Genomic DNA, 26,356 nt, shown 5'->3' on the forward strand with positions numbered 1-26,356 from the left:
TGGGTAAAATTGGTTTTTTCCATAGAAAATAATTTTATAAATTGTTGCTACTGATTCATACTATCTTAACCCCTGATTAGCCTGAAATTGTGAGTTATTACTTTGATAAAGTATTATATTTACATTAATTTTATAACTTGTCCTTTGAAAAATAGATATTACCTATTCTAGGAATAGTATTACAGACATAACTATGTAACTAAATATGAAATAAACAGAATTATGAGGCAATATAATCATGATTCACTCCCATACACCCTGTTCTTCGGTGACTGTCCCCTTCACAACTGCTTACTCATTTTGTTATTACTTAAAAGGACATTTTTTACCTGAAAATTCTGTATAATATGTTTAAAATAGTATTACTAGGGAATTCCGTGGTGGTTCAGTGGATAGGACTTGGCGCTCCCACTGCCAGGGGACCAGGTTTGATCCCTGGTTGGGGAACTGAGACCCCGCAAGCCTCATGGCGCAGCCAAAAAATAAAGAAATAAAATAAAATAGTATTACTAAAACGTGTTTTACTTTTGTTTCTTTCAGGCCTATGGCATGTCGGCCTTGCCTTTAAATCTGATAAAAGGCACTAGAGACACTGCTTATGAACGTCTAGAAAACACTGAAGACATTGAAGAAGTGGAGCAGCACATCCAAATGATTAAATCAAAGGTGAGTTGATATTTTATTGTAATCAGGGAGCATAAAAGTACTTTGTCTTTGAGCTGCTCTGTGTTGTGACTTAGACATTGGTAAGCCCATATTTTGACATTGTTTGAGTTTCTGTTCAACGTATCTTTAAAGAACCATAGTTTTAAAAAATTGTCTTCTGTGAAATGTAAGACACTGACAGTATGAGAATTTTTACCAGTGTTCTAACAGCTAAAACACAAAAGTTCTACTTACGTATGATGAAGACCTTGCTAGTTCCCAGGTATGCTGATTCCGTGTGTAATATCAGATTTCACTGTATCACTTATGTTAAAGTTTTATGTACTAGTTGAATAAGATAAGATTACGTGTAACCACTTGCCAATTAAATGTACTTCTAAAAACACAATAAACTTTTTCTTCCTCTGTCACCTTCAAGTACCAGATAAATCTTATTTATAGAACATAGGAAAAAATGGAAAGTTTTCTGAATTATTCTATTAAACTATCATAATCCTGAGACAGAAACCAGATGGTAATAACACACCAAAAATAAAACTGTTTACTGGGCTCTCTTATGAAAGTACAGGCAAATAATTTAATATAAATAAAAATGTTAGCAATTCAAAAACTATGCTATAATAAGAGAATATTTCATAATTATAAGATTAGGTTTATCCCAGGAAGGTGAGGATGATATGTTAGAAAATAAAGTAGTTTAATATATTGAGAATAAATGAGAAACATAAACATCTTAATAGATGCCAAAGAGTATTTGGTAAGAGTCAATTTGTAGTTAACGATGTTTAGAGAAAATTCTTACCAAATTGGAAGAAAAGAAGTTGTTTAGCAAAGGAGGCCTACCGTGAGCATCGTACCTAATGAAAGAAACGTTCTCACTAAAGGCACATATATGACAGGGATGTTCGTATCCTATTCCTAGTCAGATAGAAAAGAACGTAGGGGTAACTGTGGAAGGGAGAGGAGAGAAAAGGGGAAGTAACTTCTGTTATTTGCAGATAGGCTCTACCAAGAAAATCTAAAAGAACCAACTGGCAAATTAATAGACCTAAGAAGAGTTCATCAAGGTGTCCAGATACAAATGTACAGGATCATTCACCAGGTGGAGGATGTAATAGAAAATGACCTTATTTCCAATAACTGTGAACTGTAGAATAATAAGAAATGTCAGAATCTTCCTGGTGGAAATTACAAACTTTATTGAAATACATAATAGAAGACTGAAATAAATGGAGAACTTCATCCGTTCCTACTTGGGAAGATTCAATATCGTAGAGATGACAGTTTTCATACGTTTAGGTGGAAATTCAATACAGTCTATAAAAGATAAAAAATGAAATCTTTATAAACCTCCTACCATATACTAAACAAATTCAGAATTTAAATACAATATAACAGTTACAAAACGTTAGGAGAAAGTGAAAATCAAATTTTATTTTGGTATGTAGAAGACCTTTCTAAATAAGACTCAGAACTCGAGTGCAAATTGAGCAACTGGTGAGCTTTAAATTTTTATGTTTTTAAATTTATGTACCAAAAAAGTGGCACCAAAAAGGAATTTAAAGAACCAAAAATAATTTGAGAGGAAATAATCTGCAATATAGCTGATATATACTGAGCATCTTTAAGTCAAGAAGAAAAAAAGACAAGAAATACATAGAAATAATGAACAAAAGACCTAGAGACAGTTTACTGAAGGAGAAATTAAACTCTTCAGTAAAAATATGAAGTGATGCTTCAGCTCATTAGTAATGAGTAGGTTGACTAAGATCCCAGTTTGTGTGGGACCTGAGGAGTTTTCCAGAACATGGGGGGGCTTTTATTGCTAAAACCAGATGGCTGGTAATTAGAGCGACTCAGTATTTTTTTTATCCTTTAGAAGTCTTTAAAATTTTTACCTTCATCAGGGGTCGATAAGAATTTGGGGATAGGAATACTGTTTGAGGGAATATAAAATATACAGCTTTTTAAAGAAAATTGAATGTTGTCACATGCACGTGTACACACAAACGCACAAACAACATACCTTTTAATAATTAAATTTTAATGCAACAGATGCCTAGGAGCCTATCTTACTGGATTGTATGTATGCGCTTGTACACAGGTGAATAAGGATATTCATGTCCCTGCCCCCTCAAAAAAGAAAATAATCTAAATGTTCAAAAATAAGGTATTTGTTAAATGAAAATATCATGGTATAATGTGCTGTGCAATGATGAAAAGGAATGAGGTAGATTTATATAGCTTAGAGAACATATCTTATGAAATTAAGTTAGACTTTCTCAGTTTAAATTCTGGCTCTCCTGATTATGCAGGTAATATCTGTGGGCCTTATTTTCCTCATCTAATAAATGAATAAAATGCTGTTATCAACCTCAGAGTTTTATTCGGAAGATTTAAGGAGAATAAGGCACAGGAAATGTTACCTATTACGTAAAACAAAAACCATAAGTATGTTTACGCAGAGGGACACATGTAGACACATAGATAAACATGGTCTCTGTGACGGCGATAACCACAGAAGGGGGGTGGTCGTTGGGGACCATGGGAAGAGCAGCTTTCACGTTTTCCTGTTTTTCCAACAAAGGATATTGTTTATATGCTGTGTAACTTCATTTCTTTCTTTCCAAATGAAATAATTGGTTGACTGGTGGGTGTCTCTCCTGGTGTCTGTCGGACCACAGTTCTTCTTACGTTGGTTTAGACAGTTGGTACAGCGCCTCCATTCATCCCACTGATGCTTCAGCAAATGGGCAGATAATTTGAGTGTGTTTTCAGTGGACCCTTAAATCAGCTTACTAAAAAATTGTTTTCCTGAAATAGGGAATGCCAGCAGTGAAATAAATCTACCTTGTTGGTATCCTTTTGATATAAGAATGGCAGTTTTGAGAAAAATTGTGTAGTTAAGATATAAAGTACCACACACTTGAAGTATCGTGGCCTGGATCTGTCTTCTGGAGGGAGGTATCTTATTCCTCTGGTCTTCAGAAAATACCCTTCTGTAAGCTTGCTTTTTGAGGGATACAATTTGATAATAACCAGTGTACCTAAAGCAGTGAAGATAGTTAAATAATAATAATAGTCCCATGTATGCAAAGTATGGTCTCTGGACCAGTAGCATCAGCATCTCCTGGGAATTTGGCAGAAATGCAAATTCAGGGCCCCACCTGAGACCTAACTAAGTCATGTTCTCTCGGGGTAGGATCTAGAAACCTGCATTGAACGGACTGTCCTATTGATTGTTATGCATGTGAAGTTTGGGAAGCAACAGGATCAGGAACAGAACGTGGCAGTGCCGTAGTGTAGAGAGGTCGCTGTGACCCTGACATCCCCTTATGAAAGGTATCCGGGCTGTTTGCGTGTGTCCCTTATTCCACATTAATGCTGCTCTGGGCTGTGCTGCAGAGCACACCGGCTGGCGTGTCCCTCAGCATCCTATTTCAACCTTGATAGGGATTTTTAATACTCTAATTATCTAACGCTTTTATAGTTTAAAAACGTCCCAGGCATTCCCTGGCAGTCCAGTAGTTAGGACTCAACGCTTTCACTGCTGAGGGCCTGGGGGTTCAATCCCTGGTTGGGAAACTAAGATCCCACAAGCTGCATGGCCTGGCCAAAAACTTTTAAAAAAAAAAGAAAAAAAAAATGTTGTCCCATGTAAATATTTTCTTGGTCCTTCCAATAAAAGCAAACAAACTTATATTTCACCTTTTTAGTATTTAGCAGTTGTCTTGTTATTGTGGTTTATTACTGTACCGAGTTGAAGACACTTATGGGCAGGGGGGAGTTCGAGTGGGAAAGTGTCACTCAGACGCCACAGAAAGGTACTGCTCATGGTTACGGTAAATATCATATGAAAATAGATGAGAACTATCTGTCAGATAGGCCAGCCGAAGAAAACATGACTCATTTGCCAATGTAAATGGAGATAAGAAAGTGCTGGCTCTTAGCAATTGTTATAAAAACCTGTGCACACCACATACTAGTACTGCATCACTCTGCTGGTGTTTGAATCAGGGACTGAGAAGCATCAGCTCAGATACACTGTAACACAATCAGTTGACCAAAAGGAGAGAGAGCGTAGGACCAGATATGTTAAGATAAGGGATAGGATGAGGAATTTGGAGATGAAGGAGAATAATTGAGCAAAGAACATAAAGTGCCTCATAAAAAGGGTGTTTTTAAAAATATTTATCTGTCTCCACATGACTTTACCGTATACGGTATTTGGAAAATAGGGATCAAGAGGAAGTTCAGCATTAAATGTACACACATTCACATCACATTTTGACACTGATCTGGGTTCAGAGATGTGTATTGTCACATAGAAGTTGTTGGGTTCTTTCTTTTTTTTTTTTTTTCCAATTTGTAAATTTGCCAAAGGAGTCAAATCGAACCTAAAAGTTTGTGTTGCCTGATCTGCTAAATCTGATGGGTACTTTATAAAGACCTTAATGGTAAAAAATACTGTTTTATTTTGTTCTGTTATTTGCAGAGCAAAGATGGTCGACCTTTGCCAGCAAGGGATAAACGTGCCTTAAAACAACTTGAAGAAAAGTTACGAACACTTAGGAAGAGAGAGAGGCACTTAGATGTCATTGAAAATAGCTGGTGGACTAAATTCTGTGCTGCTCTGCGTCCCCTGAAGGTAAGTGGAGTTTTACAAAATTATGCTGTCACTCTTCCAAGTTTCTGTAGCACCTCTCAGAGGGGTTGAGTTCTCCTTGTGAGGCATCGCAGCGTGGAACTTAAGAGCATGGGTTTCGCAGTTAAAATAATCTGGTTTTAAATCACAGCTCTGATATTTGGTAGTTTGGGCCAGGTACGTAACCTCTCTGAGCTTCATTTACTCATGTGTAATGTAAGTATTATAGCAGAGGCTTGGGGGAATTTAAATTAAAATATAGGTAAGTAATGTGGTATTCTCCTGCTTTTACAAGGTTGTACTTTTCTGTGGGAGATCTGGGACCCATATTACATCTTTCTCAGATAGGCAGATTTCAATATTCAGATTGAAAATTTCAATAGAATTTGCTTCATTGTGAGGTGGCATGTTTCTGAAAGTATGTAAAAAGGTATTATTTAAAATGGAAAACCATTAATTTCCCTTTTTTTTTTTTTTTGAAACCATCATTAGCTAGCCTTAAATTCTTCAGACTGTGGTCTTCCTCTTATAATTCAAAAGGAAATGAGGAAATGCACTGACTGCTTCCCCTAAAAAGCTTCTCTTTTGAAAGACTTCTTCAAAAACATACCATAATCAGTTAGATCTACTGTGTATCACTTTTAAACCTTTCTTAACACTTACCTCAGTCCCTTTTCCCAAGGTGACCAACTTTATTAAGTGTGCAGATTGATTTCGCCAAATGTAGGTATGTAGGTATAGAAGATCTACATCACTACAGAAAGCTACTTTACGTCTTCCCCTGTGCCACTGAGCTCAGACTCCAGCCACCCACTGATGGCCTTCTGTCACTGAGGTTTACTTTTATGTGTTCTGTGGAGTCATGGCATATATAGGCTTTTGTCTGGCTTCTTTGGCTCAGCACAGTGCTTTTGAGGTATCCTCTATGTTACTGCATTTCTTTTCAGTGGTTCATTTTGTTGTCTTGCTAAGTCGTGTTCCAGTGTGTCTGTATCACAGTTTGTTTATCCACTCACCTGTTAGTGGGGATCCGACTTGTTTCCAGCTTGAGGCTATGATGATTAATGCTGATGTGAACGCTGTGTACAAGCCTTTGTGTAGACAGCTACACATTCATTCATTTTTCTCGAGTAAATGCCTAGGAGTAGAATTGCTGGGTCTAATGATTAATACACATTTCACTTTATAATAAGTGAAGTATTTTTCAAAGTGGTTGCACCATTCTGCATTCCCACAGCAGCATGAGATTTCCAGTTGCTTCACATCCTTGTCAACTCATATTGTAACTGTTTGTGATAGTTATTCTAATGGGTGTGTAATCTTATCTCATGGTTTTGATTTGCATTTCCCTGGTGACTAATGATATTAAGCATCTTTTTTGTATTCTTACTGGCCTTTTGTTTATCTTTTCTCAAAGGCCTGTTTAAATCTTTGGCCACTTTTAAAGTTAGGTTTTTGCTTTATGAGTGAGTTATGAGACTTCTTTGTATATTCTGAATCAAGTACTTTGTCAAATTTGTGTATTTTTTTTTGTTTTGTTTTTTTTATTTTTGGGGTTTTTTTTTTTGCGGTACGTGGGCCTCTCACTGTTGTGGCCTCTCCCGTTGCAGAGCACAGGCTCCGGACGCGCAGGCTCAGCGGCCATGGCTCACGGGCCCAGCCGCTCCGCGGCATGTGGGATCTTCCCGGACCGGGGCACGAACCCGCGTCCCCTGCATTGGCAGGCGGACTCTCAACCACTGCGCCACCAGGGAAGCCCAAATTTGTGTATTCTTAATGTTGACCCCTAGTTTATGCCTTGCTTTTATGTTGTCTCAACACTGTCATTCAAAAAGATGTTTCTTAAGTTTTTATAGAGAGCATTTTCTCCTGAGTTTCTTCTAGATGATAGTTTTAGTTCTTATATTTTAGGTTTGTGGTCCATTTTAAGTTAATTTTGTGGAATGATGTGACTTAGGGGTCAAAGTTTATTTTCCATACGATAGCTAGTTGTTTCAGCACCTTTTTTTTTTTTTTTTTTTTTGACAAGACTATCCTTTGCTCATTGAATTTCCTTGGTACTTTTGTCAAATCGATTGTATATATGTGTGGGTCTGTTTCTGGACTGTCTTCTGTTCTGTTGATCTACATGTTCTTATGCTAAAACTTGATTACTAGAGCTTTATAATCAGTCATGAAATCAAGCAGTGTCAGTTCTTCAGTTTTGTTTTCCTTTTTCAGTATTGTTTTGGCTCTGCTAGATCCTTTGCATCTCCATATAAATTTAGAATTGACTTGTAACTCCACAAAACACCCAGTGGAATTTCTATTGGATTACTTTGAATCAGTAGGTAAATTTGGGGAGAATTGTTATCTTAATATTGAATCTTCTAATCCATGAATGTGATATCTTTCTGTTTATTTATGTTATCGTAAATTTCTCTCAGCAGTGTTTTGTAGTTCTCAGTATAGAGGTCTTGCAGATATACTGATAAATTTATCTATATCTTCATTTATAATATTACACATAAACCCACTTGTAAATGACCTATCCCATCTTTACACTGGCATAGCAGTAAGCCTCAAGTACATAGAAAAGCTTGGACTAGGTTCTTGGATATCAGTGACTGATCAATACATAACCTTGTTTGTTATGTGTTTGTGTTTAAGAACAACTGACATAATGTCGATTCATTAACATTGAACTTAGGACCAACAGCAATATAACTCATGCCTGAACAAAACTAACACATGTGTTTTCTCAGTAATCATAGCCTTCTTAGTCTTAGGAACCAAACAGCACTTCAGCACTATGCTTGGGGGCCATTTTAAACAACAAAGTTACCAACAAAAAGCACAAAAAATGCAAAGAATGTAGCACTAAATAGACCACTTACAGAGTACTTGTTTGCAGTGTGAGAGCTGAAACAAGAAAGCAGAGTGTGGCCTGGTTCAGCCTCAGCTAGGAACTTAAGCATCGGGTGACTTAGAATTTTTACCTCTCTGCATGTATCTGCAAGACTGCCAAGAGCCACATGTATTGATTTTAGGGTCATAAATAAATTTTAGTGAGCAGTGGGCTTGCAAATGCCAGAGAATCAACTGTACTTATAAGTAAAAACAACAACAAAAATCCCCAAGTCCAGCAAGTTTTCTCTCCAACTGTTACTGCAAAACTTTGTGTTAAGCAAAGACAATCTGGAAAACATTGCATGGTAGGGAGAAGAGAAGATTTGGAGGTGGGCCTAAGATCGATCTTAAACCCCCCAAAATTAGGTGAAATAAGCCAGTCACAAAAAGACAGATACTGTATATGAGGTACCTAGAGCAGTCAGATTCATAGAGACAGAAAGTAGAATGGTGGTCTCCAGGGGTTGGGGGCAGGAGGTATGGGGAGTTGTTGTTTAATGGGTACAGAGGTTCAGTTTTGCAAGATGAAAATAATTCTGGAGATCGGTTGCACAGCAGTGTGAATGTATTTAACACAACTAAACTGTACACTTAAAAATGGTTAAGATGGTAATTTTATGTTATTTGTATTTTACCACTATTTAAAAAACCAAAAAGAGAAATGGCCAAAAAGCAGGTAGAAATGAAGAGAGTTGAACTCAGAGGGGAAAATGGGAGAAAAATACACTTAATTTCAGAAATGAAAACAAAATTACAAGGTGTCCAAAGGAGAATAGAATCAAATAAAATTTAGTAAGGGGAGGCTTTGAAGAAAGCCAGAAAGATAACCAAGAGAAGGAAAACAAGATGAAGTAAAAAGGATCAGAAAAAGAGTGTTGAAATGAAAGAGAAAGAAAAACTACCTGTGTGTAGTGGTTTCCATGCAGTAGCAAAACAAAACAAATTAGCAGAATATTGAAATGCATAATCTCCCACAAAACACCAAAAAATAAATAGACCTGAATCCACGTGTCATGAATATTCTGTCGTGGTCCGAACGCTGGTTGGAAAAGAATTTCCAGACACAGGGCAGAATGTAGAGAAGACAGGATTTATTAGAGGGAAGGGTCGCTGCCAGGACAGTGGGCCGAATTCCTAGTAGTCTGGGAGAGTCGAGCCCGAACATGTGCTGTGGATCAGTTTTTATAGCCAGAAAAGAAAGGAATGGTCTGAGGTAAAAATTTCGTTTACTGATTGGTCGAGGCACATATACGTTCCTTCTGTTGGGTGGGAGTGGGGCAGGGCAGATGCCTTTCCTTATTTGCTCAGGTGGGCATCGCCCAGGTGGGCTCAGGAATTTCATAACCATGGCAACATGGGAGGGAGGGCGAGTAAGAGTCCGGTAGGGGGTGTAACGCTGACACTTTTTCAGGCAGGGTTGTCCTTTGTCCTTGAGACACCATTGTCCTTGGAGCACCACATATTCTATTTCACGAATAGACATGAAATAGACACTTTGTACCTGGGAAAGTTATGTGCAATTTCCTAGTAAAACTGACTTCAAAATTAAAGAAAAATCCTCAAGATTTCTAAGAAAAGAAAATCAACTCACAAGGGCAACATTGTTAGACTTTTTAAAAAAACATACAAAGCAAGGCAGGAATGGATGAACATTAAAAACAAACAAACAGGGGCTTCCCTGGTGGCGCAGTGGTTGAGAGTCCGCCTGCGGATGCAGGGGACACGGGTTTGTGCCCCGGTCCAGCAAGGTCCCCACATGCCGCGGAGCAGCTGGGCCCGTGAGCCATGGATGCTGATCTTGCGCATCCAGAGCCTGTGCTGCGCAACGGGAGAGGCCACGACAGTGAGAGGCCCGCGTACGGCAAAACAAACAAACAAAAAAACTCAATGAAAATGTATGAACTGTCAACCGAAAAAAGAGTTGTGAGTCAAGTTTTATTTGGGGCAAAATGCAGATTATAGCCCGGGAGACAGCCTCTCGGGTGGCTCTTAGAAACCGCTCGCCAGAGCTGGGGGGAAGGGCAGTGTTCTGTACAACGTTAGTGACGGGGCACGTGCAGCCAAGCACACACTGAGGCAGAGGCTGTACGATGTTAGTGACGGGGCCCGTGCAGCCAAGCACACACTGAGGCAGAGGCTGTACGATGTTAGTGACGGGGCACGTGCAGCCAAGCACACACTGAGGCAGAGGCTGTACGACGGTAGTGACGGGGCCCGTGCAGCCAAGCACACACTGAGGCAGAGGCTGTACGATGTTAGTGACGGGGCCCGTGCAGCCAAGCACACACTGAGGCAGAGGCTGTACGACGTTAGTGACGGGGCACGTGCAGCCAAGCACACACTGAGGCAGTGGCTGTACGACGGTAGTGACGGGGCCCGTGCAGCCAAGCACACACTGAGGCAGAGGCTGTACGACGGTAGTGACGGGGCCCGTGCAGCCAAGCACACACTGAGGCAGAGGCTGGCTGCTAGTCCTGAGGAGCAGACGTCACCACTGATGATTTCAGTGCTTTTCTAGATGCGAGGAGATGCAGGAATCGGGCTCATAAAATCTTCTCCAGAAAATATCTATCTATATGAAGGTCTGTTCTACCCGTTTTTCCCAGAGCACAGAGGGCCTCACTCATCATCTCCACCTTGAATTCCTTTCAGGGGGTGCTGAAGGTCAGCGGCTGCAGTGGTTTGTGGCTTAGTCCTTGTAGAGGCAGATGGCAAGTGCCAGTTTTTAGTTGGCAGAACCAAGGAATTTATATTTAGCCAAAATAGCCTTTAGAAAAACAGTTACGGAATTCTGTACCCATGAGCTCTTTTGAGAAGTCCACTCGTTGCCAAGCTTTGACCAATTAAGAAGTGAGAACGTAAACATCAGCGAAGGGAAAAATGGTGAACATGTAATATTGTAGGTCTGTGGAAAGAAGGTGTGGGTTAGGGCAGAGAATAAGGCAGAAACGTATGTGCTGATGAATAGAAATAATGTAATTAAGAAGGGAGAGAAAGAAAAGTAGAATTTCTCACAGATTACTGTGTAGGCAATAGGTAGGAGGAGTTGGACACGTAAAAACTAATAAATTGTTTAGTAAACGAATGAATAAGGAAATGGGGGCTAAGGGCACTTGAAAATTTAAGTACACTAGAACAAAAATGTAAACCCTCTTAACAAAAGAACTAAAAATCAAAGAGCAAGGAATTCACATTAACTGGAGAAAGAAACACGGGAAATTACACACAGTTATCAAACAGCAAGATATTTTTGAGACAAAATGTGTTAGTCATATCAATAAATGTGAATGAACCTAACTCACTATTAAAAGAAAAAAATTTAATTTTCCTCAGAAAGCAGGATATAACTATATCCTAAAACAGTGATTCACAAAGGCTAAAAATGTGTATTGAAAGATATACTGAGCAAATGGAAACAATAAGAAAGCAGGTAATGATCGTGCTATTAGACAAAGTAGGATTCATGCCAAAAAACGTTAAATCCAACAAAGAATCACTCTCACTTTTTGTGATAGACAGAATGCCTCTGTCTTCCCCCAGTGATATCCACACCCTAATCCCTGAAACCTGTGAGTATAATATACACAAAATGTCAAAAGGGACTTTGCAGATGCAATTAATGTTATAGACTTTAAAATACGGAGCTGACCCTGGATTACCTTGATGGGCCCAATCTAGTAGCACAAGTCCTTAAAAGCATAGAACTTCCATGGCTAGAGTCAGACAGATGTGCTAAAGTAAAGTGTAAGAAAGAGACATTCAGAATATAAGACTTGAGCTGCCATTACTGATTTGAGGATGGAGGGGATGTGAAAAGGAATGCAGGAAATGAGTGCCCTCAAGGAACTGAGAGGCTCCCAGCTGATAGCCAGCAAAGAGATGAAGACCTCAGTCCTATAACCTCAAGGAGTTGTATTCTGTTCCTCAGACTTGATCATCTCAATCGATTTATCTTCAAGTTTAATGATTCTTTTCTCCTGACTGATCAAATCTGCTGAACTTTTCACTTTGTTTTCTAGTGAGCTTTTTGTTTCAGTTTTTATATTTTTCATCTTGAGAATTTCAATTCCCTTCTTTTTTTTTTATAATTTCCACTTCTTTGTTGATATTCTATATTTGGTGAGAAATTGTTCTCATGATTTGTTTTAGTTCTTAAGACATGCTTTTCTTTAGTTCCCTTAACATATTTAAAATAGTGGCTTTAAAGTTTTTGTCGAGTAAGTTCAGCCTCCTCAAGGACTTCCTCGAGGACAGTGCCTGTTGATTTTTTTCTTCTCTCTATTAGTCATACTTTCTTGCTGCTTTGCATGTCTCTTTAATTTTGCTTTTTTGTTTTTTGTTTATTTTTAGTTAAAACCTGGGAAATTTTAAATAATATAATGTGGTAACTCTGGAGATCAGAGTCTCCCCTGGATTTGCTGTTATTACTCTTTGTTGTTGTTTGTTTAGTGACTTTTGTGAATTAATTCTGTAAAGTCTGTATTCTTTGTTGTGTGTAGTCACCCAAGTTTCTGCTTGGTTACTTTAGTTAATAACTGGACGAGAATTTTCTTAAACACCTAGAACCAGTAAGCCTCCCAGTCTTTGCTGAGGGGCTGTGTGTGAGTGGAGACATGACTTCAGCACCGAGGCTGGCACTTACAGTGCTGCCTTCACCTGCACTTCCTGCTCGTGCAGACAGAGTTTCAGGGTCAACCACAAGTGGACATGTAGGCCTCTCCCGTCTTTCCTGAGCATGCACAGGGCCTTCTTCATTCCCAGGAATATGTGGAAACTTTTAAGAGCACCTGTGGACATCTCATTCCCTAGGTTTCCATTTTAATCTTTTTAGTTAGTTTATTCTTTGCCTGATATTGACTAGCTCTTGTGGCCATGAAGTTCATTGGCTGCCTGTAATTTTTTGACAGACACTTCTGCGGAAAAGGAATTTTTGCACTGTGTGAACTCCAGTTCAGGCCAAACACAGACAGTCTTGCAAATGGGATCTTCCATGGCATTACCAGGCGGGTCGAGTAATGGCAGTTCTCTGGGAAGGGGACTCTGAGAGAACTTCAGCCCCTTTCTGCTTTTGCAGGTGGCTGCCAGGCTTATGGCTTTTACAGGCCATCTACCATGCACGAGAGAGGAGGGATTGGTACTAGAGCCATTCGGAATTCCACGGTGCTCTGTGCTCTTACTGAGATTCAGCCGTTTTTCTTGAATAAATGCTCCTAGATTGTTGCATGCCTCTGGTTAATTTCCAGAGTGTTGAAAAAGTTGATTCTGACCATTTATGCCAGTTTTCTCATTGCTTTTAGGGGGGAAAGGATTTTCAGAGGTTCTTATTCTGTTACCTTTACTGATGTCATCTCTTTGGCTTAATTTTTATTTTAAAACTGACACTATAGCTAGTGTGGAATATGTAGCATTTAGGTCAGCCCAGGGTGGTCACCACTGACATGATTCTGGAAGTACTAACTTAAGTTCTTATATATAAATATATACAGTTTCCTTGGTCTTTATAAAACATTTATCTTATTAATATTTTTTCTTTGTTTTGTAAGTAGCTGTGATTAAACAGTCTAACTCTGGGTCATTCATCTCAACAGACTGGGAAAGTAGTTAAGGATTTTCTTTTCTTTTCCTCCCCCAAAATGGGGATCAGGGGAGGGGAATGTTAATTTCTCCTGCTGTCTCTGGGTCATGTTCCTCTACTGCTCATTGGTAGTTGGCAGCTGTACTACCTCATGCTACAAGCTATTTCTTATCAACAGGCTACTTGGAAGTAATATGTTTCCTCAGTGTAAGGATATTGTCTCCAGTTCACTTAGGCATCAAGTGCCATGCTCAAACCTAGTAGAAAAAGATTGTGTGCGCTCCTTTACCTGCTACTAATAAACTTGTGTTACTATGAATGAATCACTTCAAACTTACTTAGCAATGAAACTTTTTTTTTAAATAAATGAATGCTCATGTGAAACCCCGTATGTAAAATGGATACATGCAAGGGTTTTTATTTCAAATGATGCCTATAGTCGTTTTTTTTTTTAAATAAATTTATTTATTTATTTGTTTATTTTTGGCTGCATTGGGTCCTCGTTGCTGCGCGCAGGCTTTCTCTAGTTGCAGCGAGAAAGGGCTACTCTTGGTTGTGGCTCGCGGTCTCTAGAAAACAGGCTCAGTAGCTGTGGCACACGGGCTTAGTTTCTCCACGGCATGTGGGATCTTCCTGGACCAGGGCTCGAGCCCGTGTCCCCTGCATTGGCAGGCGGATTCTTAACCACTGCGCCACCAGGAAGCCTATAGTCTTTTTGGTCCTCTCTTGCCAAGCTACTTCTTCCAGTGAGCTCTAAAAGCACTCTTTCAGAACTGAAGAGTTCCCTAGAACACAGTCCTAAAATTTATTTCCATATTCATCTTTATATGCTGGGTAGGATAATGGGTTGTTATTCTACTTTTTTTATCGTGTCAGAATTCTAAAATATACTCAACGATCATGTGAAATAAGATGAAAAATCTCCTTAACATTCATGATGTTTTCCATCGATTCCTATCAATTCCAGGCAAAGGAGAAACCAAAACACTTAACTGTACTTAATAGGACTCTTCCTTTTGGCTCTCGCCAAACATAGGTTTCATCCCTTTTTTATTCTGAAATTTTATTCCTTAGGGACCCAGTTCCATCATTGTTTTCCTTGTTTTCTGTGGTCCTACTATAAAGTTCCTATGCTATCCTTTCATACTTCATACATATCCTTTCATACTATAAAGTTCATACTTGAGTACAAGGAAGTGTACAATGCTTATTACCACATTCTTCCACAGAGAGAGTTGTACATGACTGTTTCTTCAGTGCTGTTAGCACTCTATTTCAAGAATATTATCAGTTATGTAGACTTTTCTAGGCTGTGGTATAATCTATTTATAAGATATACACAGCTGACCTGTGAACAGCATGGTGTGAACTGCTCAGGCCCACTTAAACATGGATAATTTTTAGCAGCACATATTATAGCACCATGCCATCCGCAGTTGAATCTGTGGATATCGCAGTGGGCCGACTGTAAGTTCTATGCAGATTTTTGGCTGGGCAGAGGGTCAGTGCCTCTAACCCCTGCGTTGTCCAAGGGTCAGCTATATAGTATCTCATTACTTCTGTGAGAAAATGTTCCAAATTCTCTGTTTTAACAACAGGTTAACATAACCTGATGAGTTTCTCAGTTTTGGTTTTTTGTGTATGTGTATTAGTCTTAATGTAGTTTTCAGTTAACTTTTTATATTTGAGTATAACTGAATATAAACCTTTTATTGGACCTAGCAAAGAGTCTCATTTGTTTACTTACCAATGAAAACTTTCAAATGCATTGTCTCTTTTGTGTTTTTGTTCTCAAATAGTCTCATAATGAAAATTTAGATGATGCGCGCCTAGGATTATATACTAAATGATTACATATTAAATTAAAGTTTATCTTAGGTCATTTTTTTAGATCATTGTCATATGCTAGTAACTCATATTGAGCATAAGTGCTTTTAATATCAACTTCAGAAGTATATTTTAATGATTTATTTTCTTTTTCTTTGCTTTTAGATCATTTGGGGAATATTTTTCATCTTAGTTGCATTGCTGTTTATAATTTCTCTCTTCCTGTCCAAGTAAGTACAGTAGACACATTTTCTAAAGCACTTACACACATCCTATGATATTATACATTTTCCACGCTGAATTCCATTAGTGTAGCCTATCCATCTTAAGTAGCAATTTTACTTGAAGTGTTCTATAGCATTAACTCAAAGAATGACTAAAAAGCCCCAATAATAGACAGTATTTCTTTATTCTATATCAATTGAGCAATATCTGTAAGATATTTAAGTGAGGTTTAATTTGTTATCTATGGTTTTCTTTGACTCCATTGAGTCTGCATGCTTAAGTTATAATGATATTCTTTCTAAAGTAACTGAAAATGTGGTGCAATAGATAAATTCACTCTTTATACATTTTTTTGTTATAGTTTGGATAAAGCTCTTCATTCAGCTGGAATAGATTCTGGTTTCATAATTTTTGGAGCTAACCTGAGTAATCCACTGAATATGCTTTTGCCTTTACTACAAACAGTAAGTAAAAAAATCATCCATTTTATACTCTAGCAAACATTGTCACACTCTATCAAATTATTATGTTGACAAACCTATTAGTACTTGGAAGTATATGCTTGTGCCCTCTGCTGATTTGGCTTTTTATTTACATATAACTTCTATGTTGATATGTTGCTTTAAAAATTATTGTATTGATGTACTACTGAACTCTCATGTTATACATAACTTGATTTGGGGATATGTTATAAGACTTAGGGTGAACTTTTCCAAGCACTTCCCGTTTTTACTTTTTAATGAAGTCTTTTATTCCATATATAAATGTAATTTTTAGTTTAATTTGTTATAGGATTTTTCTTAGGATAATGATACTGAACAATTTGGTAATAGTTTGGTAGTTTGGTAATTGTTTCTTGGAGGGTTTTTTTTTTTTTTTGCATTATCCTAGTAACCTGATCAGTGTTGATATTTTAAACATTGCCAAATATGAACAATGAATTTTCAGTTAATTTTACATGACTTCTAAAGCCCTTATTGTTTGTGTATTAAATTTAATTTTATCTTTTTTCAGGTGTTTCCGCTTGATTATATTCTTATAACAATTATTATTATGTACTTTATTTTTACTTCAATGGCGGGGATTCGAAGTATTGGCATATGGTTCTTTTGGATTAGAGTGAGTATATGTTACAATATCATTTTGATTTTTTCATCATTTTGTGCAATAATCTCCATTATTGCAAATTATCTTAGATTTATAATATATAAGTTGTAAATATCTTGATACCAAAAATGGAAATACTACCTTTTTCGCTTCATGTTAAAATAAAAGTGCTCTTTGTCTACAGGGAGATTTTGCTCTCCCGGATACATTTGGCAAAGTCTGGAGATGTTTTCAGTTGTTATAACTAGGAGGCGCTACTGGCATCTGTTGGTTAGAGTACAGGGATTCAGTTAAACATCTTGCATTGCACAGGGCAGCCTCTCACAGCAAAGACTTATCCAGCGGAAAACATCAGTAGTGCCGAGGTTGAGAAGCCCTGGGCTAGAATGTTCTATTATTTTCCTTAGTGTTAGGCTGCATGGAAACACACTGAAGCACAACTGGATGCATGGTAGCTCAAAAGATAGCCCTTACTACTGGGAGTGAAAGATTACTGGATGTTTGGAGAAAGGGTTATTTTCTTCTCAGAGTCATCTTGATATAAATTAAGAATTTTAAAACGAGATACATCATCTTCATACTTCCAGCTGTGGGTAAAATTCAGTTAAATAGTGGCTTGAACTAATGAAAGACTTCTTGCTGTGGAAAATTTTTTAAATCTAGTATTGCTAGATTAAGTCTAATATCTCTGGATTTCTCTTGGCTTCTCCCTCATGATTGTGATATGGCTGCTTCAACCCCATTTATTCTGTCTGTGTTCCGTAAGGAAAAGGTAGCTAGGAGAAGTGGTGACACCTATATAAAAAAGCAAGGCTTTCCCGGAAATCCCCAGCAGACTGCTTTCCTTTTGACGTTTAATGTTTTATCACTACCAGCCACTACTAGGTGTAGGGAAGCTGGGAAATGTACATTTTTAGGTGATCATATCCCATCCAGTATTGGAGTCCTGTTACTCTATACTGTAGTACAATCTAGTAATAAAACAGGGAGGTGCTATTTTAGTTGCTAGAATAAAAGTGTGCTCTGCCGTTGAAATGAAGCCTGTCACCAGGCTCCTTCTATCTGTTACCACATGTTTTAGTTTCCCTCCTGTATGGATACATGTGAAAATAGCTGTAGTCAGATGAACATAAATTACCATAAACTATATTATAGCTTTATAGTAGAGTATAATATGAGGATATCGTATTTCATAGAAATGAGTATTTAAAACATGTGACATGTCTGTCCTTGGGAAGTAATATTATATAAAACTCAAATATATTACTAATACTTAGAGTTGAAACTCCTCTAATCTTTAGATAGAATGAGAAGTAGTTCTCAGTTCTTAGCTCTAGGAACTTCTAACAGATGCTATTACATAATAAGTTTAGAAGATTTTTCTGAAACAGACCGTGTGAATACAAATATATTCTCTAGGTCTTGAGTTTTTAAAATAAACATGAATCTAAACCTAAAAGCTTTACAGGGAAAGCTTTGTTATTCTTTGTTATTCTTATAATTATCTGGAAAGATTAAGAATTCTTAGCATTTATTTTGGGAAAAAGAAATGGTGGATTGAACTGTGTTCATTACCCCCGAACAAAGGAGTGGGACTCAGTCCCTTCCCATGAAACGTGTTGCTGAAATACCGTCACTGTGTTCTTTCGTTCCAGTTGTATAAAATCAGACGGGGTAGGACCAGGCCCCAGGCGCTCTTATTTCTCTGCATGATACTTCTGCTTATTGTCCTTCACACTAGCTACATGATTTACAGTCTCGCTCCCCAGTATGTTATGTATGGAAGCCAAAAGTACCTAACAGAAGTAAGTGCAAACTTTAAAAAAGTCATCATTTGGATATTTTAAACATAGTGAAATCTAAAATCAAATTCTAATTTGTGAAAGCTAACATAAAATATTAGCTCATCAGGTTAAACTTAATATTGCTCAAACTAGTTTTTCATTCCATTTTTCTGCATGTTTATATTTGCTTCATACAAGTTCTTTTTTAAAATAACACTGAATTTCATTACAGCAGTTCCTTAAATGGATCCCATGTTGCCAAGCTACTGAGCTGTATCTCAGCACTTTGCTAAAACTCATAATATTTACTCTAAAATAATATTTTAAGTAAGTTTATTAATATGGCTCCCCAAAAAGTTTTCGTGTGCAGAAAATTATGTCTGCTCATTGGTACCATGAATCCCATAGAAGAGACTTTATAACTCTTTTATTTGTACGTAACTATGCTTTCTCTTAACATGACAGGGATTCTCTTACCTGTTACAATGATTCCTTGGTGTTGATCTTTCAAAAGCCAGCTGTGATTCCTAGTTGTACCTGGCGAGCTAGTTTGAATATTTTGACAGCTTAAAATATTTTGACCATATCTAATTCAGCCTTTGTTTAGTTTCCTTTTCCTAAAATATCTCTTGCTCTACCTTCTAACAAATCAAATCAAATCCATGTTTCAGGGCCCAGTTCAAGCCTTACTTTAATGGAGTTTTTCATTATTAATCCAGTCTGCCCGGGTCACTCCTTTATCCTGTACTTCCTCCATTCTTTCTTTACTCTAATATGTAATTAGGAACAAACAAACAAAATCTAGTAAGCACATCAGACCTTTAATACCATCCATAATATTGCTAAGGATTGAAAAGTTAGTTCATTGAAAAATATTAAGTAACAATGCCAGTGGATCAAAGATAAGGCACGATCATAATGGAGGTAACGAATGACACAAGTTTGGGGAACAATGCTAGAAGGTCACCTTAGTCATTTTTTTCATTTCTTATACCTTTTATTCTCTTCTTGCCTTATCTCCTGCACCTGGTTCACTAGGTCATGCTTATAAAACATGCTTCTATGAATGAATGAAATAACATCATGCTTTTGCATGGATGAATGATATTCTTTTCTTATTCCACTGTGGAAAAATAAGTAGGCTGTTTCTCTGGGCAGAAGCTCTGTTGTTCAACACAGGGCCTAAAGATTGTTATAGGAAAGCCCTAATGTTAAATTTACCCTAAATCTTTTTCTTCTAGTTGCAATTTTATGTAATATACCTTTTAGAATATTAGCTAGATGTAGTTTAATAGAAAACAGTATAAAGTTCATAAAGTGATTACTTTTTAATCAAAATATATTTATTAATATACTATTTATATTTTAACTATATTTTCATCTTTCAGAGCAATATAACATATGATGCCCATAAAGGCAATTCAACCCTTTCTGTTTCAAAGAGATGTGATGCAGATGCCCCTGAAGGTAAAGTAGGTTTTATCACCCATCTTAGAATTTATAGCTCTGTAAGAAAAGATGTGTCTTGCATTTTGGTGTCTTAATCATTTGATGCATTTGTTTTAATATGTGGTGACAAAGGAACTTCTAGCAAGAAGACCTTGGTCTCTTCAGTAGAATATCTTGGTAATTTACTGATTTCCATTAGGGAAAGTATCATTACAAAGTAGTTACTTTTGAAGAACAAAACGTAGTTATTATTTATCACATGTACTAGTATAATGAGAAACATTCTAAATGTCTTTTTTCATTGTTCTTAAAAATTTCAGGAGAGTTTTGGTGGTATCTGCAATTTTTAGGACTGAGACCAGAAGTACCTAGGACCTAGAACAACTTTTGATCCATCCAACTCTAGTTACCTTAGCTAATAATAATAATGTCAATGATGACAGCAATTAACTATTAAGAACATGTAATTGTATTTCAGACACTGTGCTAAGTACTTCGTGTGTATTCTGACAAAAGCTCTGAGATCCTGTGCTCTTAACCTCTGTGAATTTTGAGACAGTCTTTTTTTTTCTGTTTTCTATGTGCTAAGATGAGGTTTTTTTCCCCTTTGAATATTATAGTATGCTGTCCTGATTAAGGATTCTAAATTGATTCTTTCAGGATTCGCAAAAAATTTTTTCTACTTTTGTCTTCAAAATGCTTTTATTTCAGGGTAAAATATTATGTCACATATAGTATATTTCTTGATAAATCATTCAGGGGTACCGTTATGGAAAAGATAAATTTGGAGTTTTTTACCAGGGTCAACTCTGGAACATGGTAGAGTAACAGGAATAGGTACAGAGTCCAGGGTAGCCCAGTGGAAGAAGTACGGAGCTCTACGTGGAATCACTGGGTGTGGGGGGGTGCTTCAGAAAGCAGGGCTTCGGAAAAGGGAGAGCAGTGCTGCCTCTCAAGGTGAATGAAGAATTTACCTGGTTTGTGCATCAAGGGGAGGCTGTTCTAGGCAGAGGAACAAAATGCTCAAACGTAATTCGCTTAAACTGTAAAGTTTTGTGGTCCAGCGAATGTAAAGCGCTGTTACTGTTTTGTTGTTTTAATTCTGGAGGGGTGTGGGTTAGAGGGAGGGAGAAAATGAGATTGCAGAGTTAGGACTCAAGTCCCGGAAGGCCTTGGAAGAGTTCTAAGCAAGGAAGTTGAAACTGTGGTCTGGTTTGTTTTCAGTAACTTTATTATAACAGAGAGAACGGGTTGGAGAAGTTGAGAGCAGAGCGTAGAAATCGGCTGGGAGAGGCTGCCGGCAGGGGCTGTGTGCAGTCATGCAGGAGAGATGGTGAGAGCCTGGAGTAAACAGTGGCCTGGAGGGTGTGAGATGAAGAGAGAAGCAAGAGGATTTCTGCTTGCTTGGGTCTGAAGCAGTGGCAAGGCAACAGAATATTCTAGAATGGCCCTCCAGTTACTGAGTAATGGGGTAAATTTTGGTATCGGCAAACTGAGTTAAAAATGGATACTAAGATTAGAGAAGAAATGTAAGAAATGATTAGTTGACTTGAGATGTCTCACAGACCTTGAGGCGGAGATTTCGTGGGCCCTTGGATATTTACATAATGAACTCAGAAGGTAGAGAGAGAGGACCGTGGAGACCGGGGTTCGGAGGAGGATGGCTACGCAGGGGCAGGCGGGTGAAGCAGGTGTGGGGAAGGGGACTGCACAGAGGCGGTGGAGGCGAAAGCTAAGTGCAGTGAGTAAAAAGTGATATAAAGCCGTGACTGAGTTTATATTCTTCACAGAAATTATTTGTGGAGATTGAGAGGGATTGGATGGAAACTAGAGCAGCCATGCAGGGTCAGGGGAGAATCTTTGTTTTTTTCTTTTTAAATGAGGAGAGACTTCAGGGGTGATGGAATGGAATTAATGGAGCAGTTGAAGAAAAATATCAGAAAGGATGAATGATGGGCCAGTACCATCCAGTTCTGGAGGAGATGGTATTTAGAACATCAAAGACTGAATGCTTTAGCTAGAAGGACGGATACCTCTTTCTCTAGAGCAAGGAAGGAAGCAACAGTATGGACTCAGATAGTGATTTCTTAGGGTGAACAGGAAGTTCTATATGATTGTCTCATTTTGCTGTGAAGTTTAAGTTCACTCATCTGCTGAGAATTGTGTGGGCCATTGGGCACAGAACTGAAGAAAGTGGCAAAAGTTTTGATGGGTGAACAGAAGAAGGATCTGACTGAAGATAAGTTAGTGATAGATAAATATGTCAAGGGCCAGAGATGAAATTATCTTTCTGTATTTTTGTTGAACAAATCTGTATAGCTGGTACCATTCTCCATCATTGCCTAGGCTGTCTGGGAAGGTGGGTTGAAGGACTGAAGTAGAATGGTAAGCCACGGACAAACTAAGAGTGAGAGAATGAGACCTACTGCAGAGTCCAGGGTGTAAGGGAAAGAAGGGAAGAGACTAAAGCTGGGAGAAAAGAATAAATCAAGAGATGAGATGGGGAAACAGACATGAAGAAGAAATAATAGTAAAAGGTTTCTTTTTTTTTTTTAACATCTTTATTGGAGTATAATTGCTTTACAATGGTGTGTTAGTTTCTGCTTTATAACAAAGTGAATCAGCTATACATATACATATATCCCCTTCTCTCTCCTCCCTCTGGTGTCTCCCTCCCACCCTCCCTATCCCACCCCTCTAGGTGGTCACAAAGCACCGAGCTGATCTCCCTGTGCTATGCGGCTGCTTCCCACTAGCTATCGGTTTTACATTTGGTAGTATATATAAGTCCATGCCACTCTCTCACTTCATCCCAGCTTGCCCTTCCCCCTCCCTGTGTCCTCAAGTCCATTCTCTATGTCTGCGTCTTTATTCCTGTCCTGCCCCTAGGTTCATCAGAACCATTTTTTCTTTAGATTCTATTATAGGTTTCTATTATAAATAAATGTGACTTGATTTTCCAGCTCTACTTTTGTAATGAGTTTAGTCCCAGGTTTTTTACTTTGAAATGTACATACACACGTCACAGCAGGGTTGATAGTTGAAATTCTTTGGGTTGTCGTTTTTAGCTCAGTGAAAGTAGAATGAAAAATTACTGTTGAGTTGATTTGAAATTTTTTTTTAAGAGGGCACTGATCTTGAAGATCTAAAATAGGTTCTGTTTCTTAAATTCTTACAGTAGTATTGAAACCTTAGCAGAGAAACTTCAAAATTAAGTTGCACTGGTAAAGGTCTTTAAAATGCCCTTATATTGCTAACTGAGTGAATTTTTATGTTATAGATCAGTAAGTTTAGTTAAATCATACCCTTGGCCATAACTTTTTTATGAATCACATTCAGTATTTTTCTTTTTCAGTCTAATCTAATTTATAGTGGCTTAAATCAGGGGTCCCTAGCCCCCAGGCCACGGACTGGTATCGGTCCATGGCCTGTTAGTAACCAGGCACACAGCAGGAAGTGAGCGGCAGGCAAGCGGAGCGAAGCTTTGTCTGTATTTACAGCGGCTCCCCATGGCGCACATTACCGCCTGAGCTCCGCCTCCTGTCAGACCAGCGGCGGCATTAGATTCTCGTAGGAGCGCAAATCCTGCTGTGAACTGTGCATGTGAGGGATCTAGGTCGCGCGCTCCTTGTGAGAATCTAATGCCTGATGATCTGAAGTGGAGCTGAGGCGGTGATGCTAGCGCTGGGGAGCGGCTGCAAATACAGATTATCATTAGCAGAGAGGTTTGACTGCACAGAGACCCTAATAAATCAACTGCTTGCAGACTCATATCAAAACCTTATCAGTGAGTGGCAAGTGACAATTAAGCTGCATTTGGTGGCAGGCTTTAAGTTGGAATCTGACACTTATTTTAGTCTGTGCCTGGCCTGCCCATTATTTTATTTACCACTTCCATCCATGCCTCTTTCCTGCACTGCATCCTTGTCTCAGTCACAGTTTTTGGTAAGCCCACAAGATAACCCTAGGCAAAATGAGTAAAAAACAAACGTCGCTGGGGAGCTTCTTTGAAAAGGGGGAAAGACTCAATGATGAGACAGAAGACTCTTAAGACTGCCAACAAAAAGAAAGCTGCATTTAAAAGAAAATACCAAGAGTCCTACTTAAGTTACGGGTTCATTGCAACAGGTGATTCACATTCTCCAAGCCCGCTTTGTATAATATGTGGTGACTGGCTATCCAACAAAGCCATGAAACCTTCAAAACTGCTTTGCCACATGGAGACCAAGCACCCTGCATTAAAAAGCAAGCCTTTGGAGTTTTTCAAAAGGAAAAAACATGAACATGAAGAAAAGCAATTATTGAAGGCCACCACTTCATCAAATGTGTCTGCACTGAGAGCATCTTTCTTAGTAGTTAACTGCATTGCTAAAGCTAGGAAGCCCTTTATATTGGGTGAAGAGTCGATCCTGCCTGCTGCTAAGGCCATTTGTCATGAACTTTTAGGAGAAGCTGCAGTTCAAAAGGTGGCACGTGATCCTCTTTTGGCTAGCACCGTAACTAGACAAATTGATGAAATAGCAGAGGATACTGAGGCACAACTGTTAGAGAGGATTAATGAGTCACTGTGGTACGCAATCCAGGTTGATGAGTCTACTGCTGTTGACAACAAGGCAACAATGCTTGTTTTTGTGGGATATATTTTTCAGGAGGGTGTGCATGAGAATATGTTATGTGCACTTTTGTTACCAACCAACACCACAGCTGCAGAGCTCTTCAAGTCTGTGAATGACTACATATCAGGAAAACTGAATTGGTCATTTTGTGTCAGTGTATATGCATGGATGGAGTGGCTGCCATGACTGGACGGCTTTCTGTTTTCGCTACTCGGGTCAAAGAGGTCGCTTCTGAATGTGAGTCCACACACTGTGTCGTCCATAGAGAAATGCTGCCTAGCCGAAAAATGTCACCTGAACTTAACGTTTTGCAGGATATGATTAAAATTATCAACCACCTTAAAGTACATGCCCTTAACTCACGTCTGTTGGCGCAACTCTGAGGTGATGGACGCAGAGCACACGTCTTCTCTTATACACAGAGGTGAGATGGCTTTCTAGAGGTAGATCACTGGCCGGAGTTTCTGAGTTATCAGAGCCGCTCCAGAGATTTCTTTTAGAAAAACAGTCACCACTGGCACTACACTTCAGTGACACAGAATGGGTCACAGAACTTGGTTACTTGTGTGACGTATTCAACTTGCTCAAAGAAGTCAGTCTGTCACTTCAGGGGAGAACGACAACTGTGTTCAAGTCGGCAGATAAAGTGGCTGCATTCAAAGCCAAACTGGAATTATGGGGGCGACGAGTGAACATTGGGATTTTTGACATGTTTCAAACATTAGCAGAGATTTTGAAGGACTGAGCCAGGTCCTTCTTTCTCCCAGCTGGTGCATGGTCACCTATCTCAGCTTTCAAAGGAGTTTGGGCATTACTTCCCAACCACAAAAGACCCCTGAACTGGGAAGGAATGGATCCACGACCCATCTGTGAATAAGCCAGGTGAATCGACTTTGTCCGTGCTAGAAGGGGATCAACTGCTTGAGATCGCAAGTGACGGTGGCCTTAAAAGTATGTTTGAGACAACTTCAAATCTCCATACATTCTGGATTAAAGTCAAGGCGGGATATCCTGCGATTGCCACAAAAGCACTGAAAAGCTTGCTTCCATTTCCAACATCCCATCTTTGTGAAGCAGGGTTTTCTGCAGTGGCAGCAACCAAAACGAGATCACAGAGTAGATTGGACATAGCTACACACGTTGGGTGTCACTGTCTCCCATCAGCCCCAAATGGGACCATCTAGCTGCAGGAAAACAAGCTCAGGGCTCCCACTGATTCTGCATTATGGTGCGTTGTATAATTATTTCATTAAATATTACACTGTAATAATAATAGAAAAGGGCACAACAAATGTAATGCGCTTGAATCATCCCCAAACCATCCCCCCACCAGTCCATGGAAAAGTTGTCTTCCACGAAACCGGTCCTTGATGCCAAAAAGGTTGGGGACCACTGGTTAAAATGACCTCCTTTGAACTGTCGAATATTTTTGTAAAACATTTTAGTTGACTTATTCTTTGAAATGTTGCTTTGCAGTACAAAAACATACCCTTTAGGTTTATGGCTTTATTTTTCCCAGTATTTTTTTCGTTCTCCAGCTAATCTCTAAATGTCAAGTTTACCTGTGCATACT

At 38.6% G+C, this 26,356-nt stretch overlaps 1 protein-coding gene across 1 annotated transcript in view; it reads left to right on the forward strand.

Annotated features, from left to right (window-relative positions):
• LMBRD1 (LMBR1 domain containing 1) overlaps window positions 1–26,356 on the forward strand; it is a 103,400-nt gene that overhangs the window by 54,702 nt on the left and 22,342 nt on the right. Inside the window, exons 7-13 of the mRNA XM_079716773.1 lie at window positions 541–666; window positions 5,162–5,314; window positions 15,768–15,832; window positions 16,189–16,291; window positions 16,842–16,946; window positions 18,590–18,739; window positions 20,107–20,185. Coding sequence (XP_079572899.1) covers window positions 541–666; window positions 5,162–5,314; window positions 15,768–15,832; window positions 16,189–16,291; window positions 16,842–16,946; window positions 18,590–18,739; window positions 20,107–20,185 — 781 coding nt within the window. The remainder of the gene's footprint in view (window positions 1–540; window positions 667–5,161; window positions 5,315–15,767; window positions 15,833–16,188; window positions 16,292–16,841; window positions 16,947–18,589; window positions 18,740–20,106; window positions 20,186–26,356) is intronic.

This window comes from Hyperoodon ampullatus (assembly GCF_949752795.1).
Source record: "Hyperoodon ampullatus genome assembly, chromosome: 12".
Taxonomy (NCBI): domain Eukaryota; kingdom Metazoa; phylum Chordata; class Mammalia; order Artiodactyla; family Ziphiidae; genus Hyperoodon; species Hyperoodon ampullatus.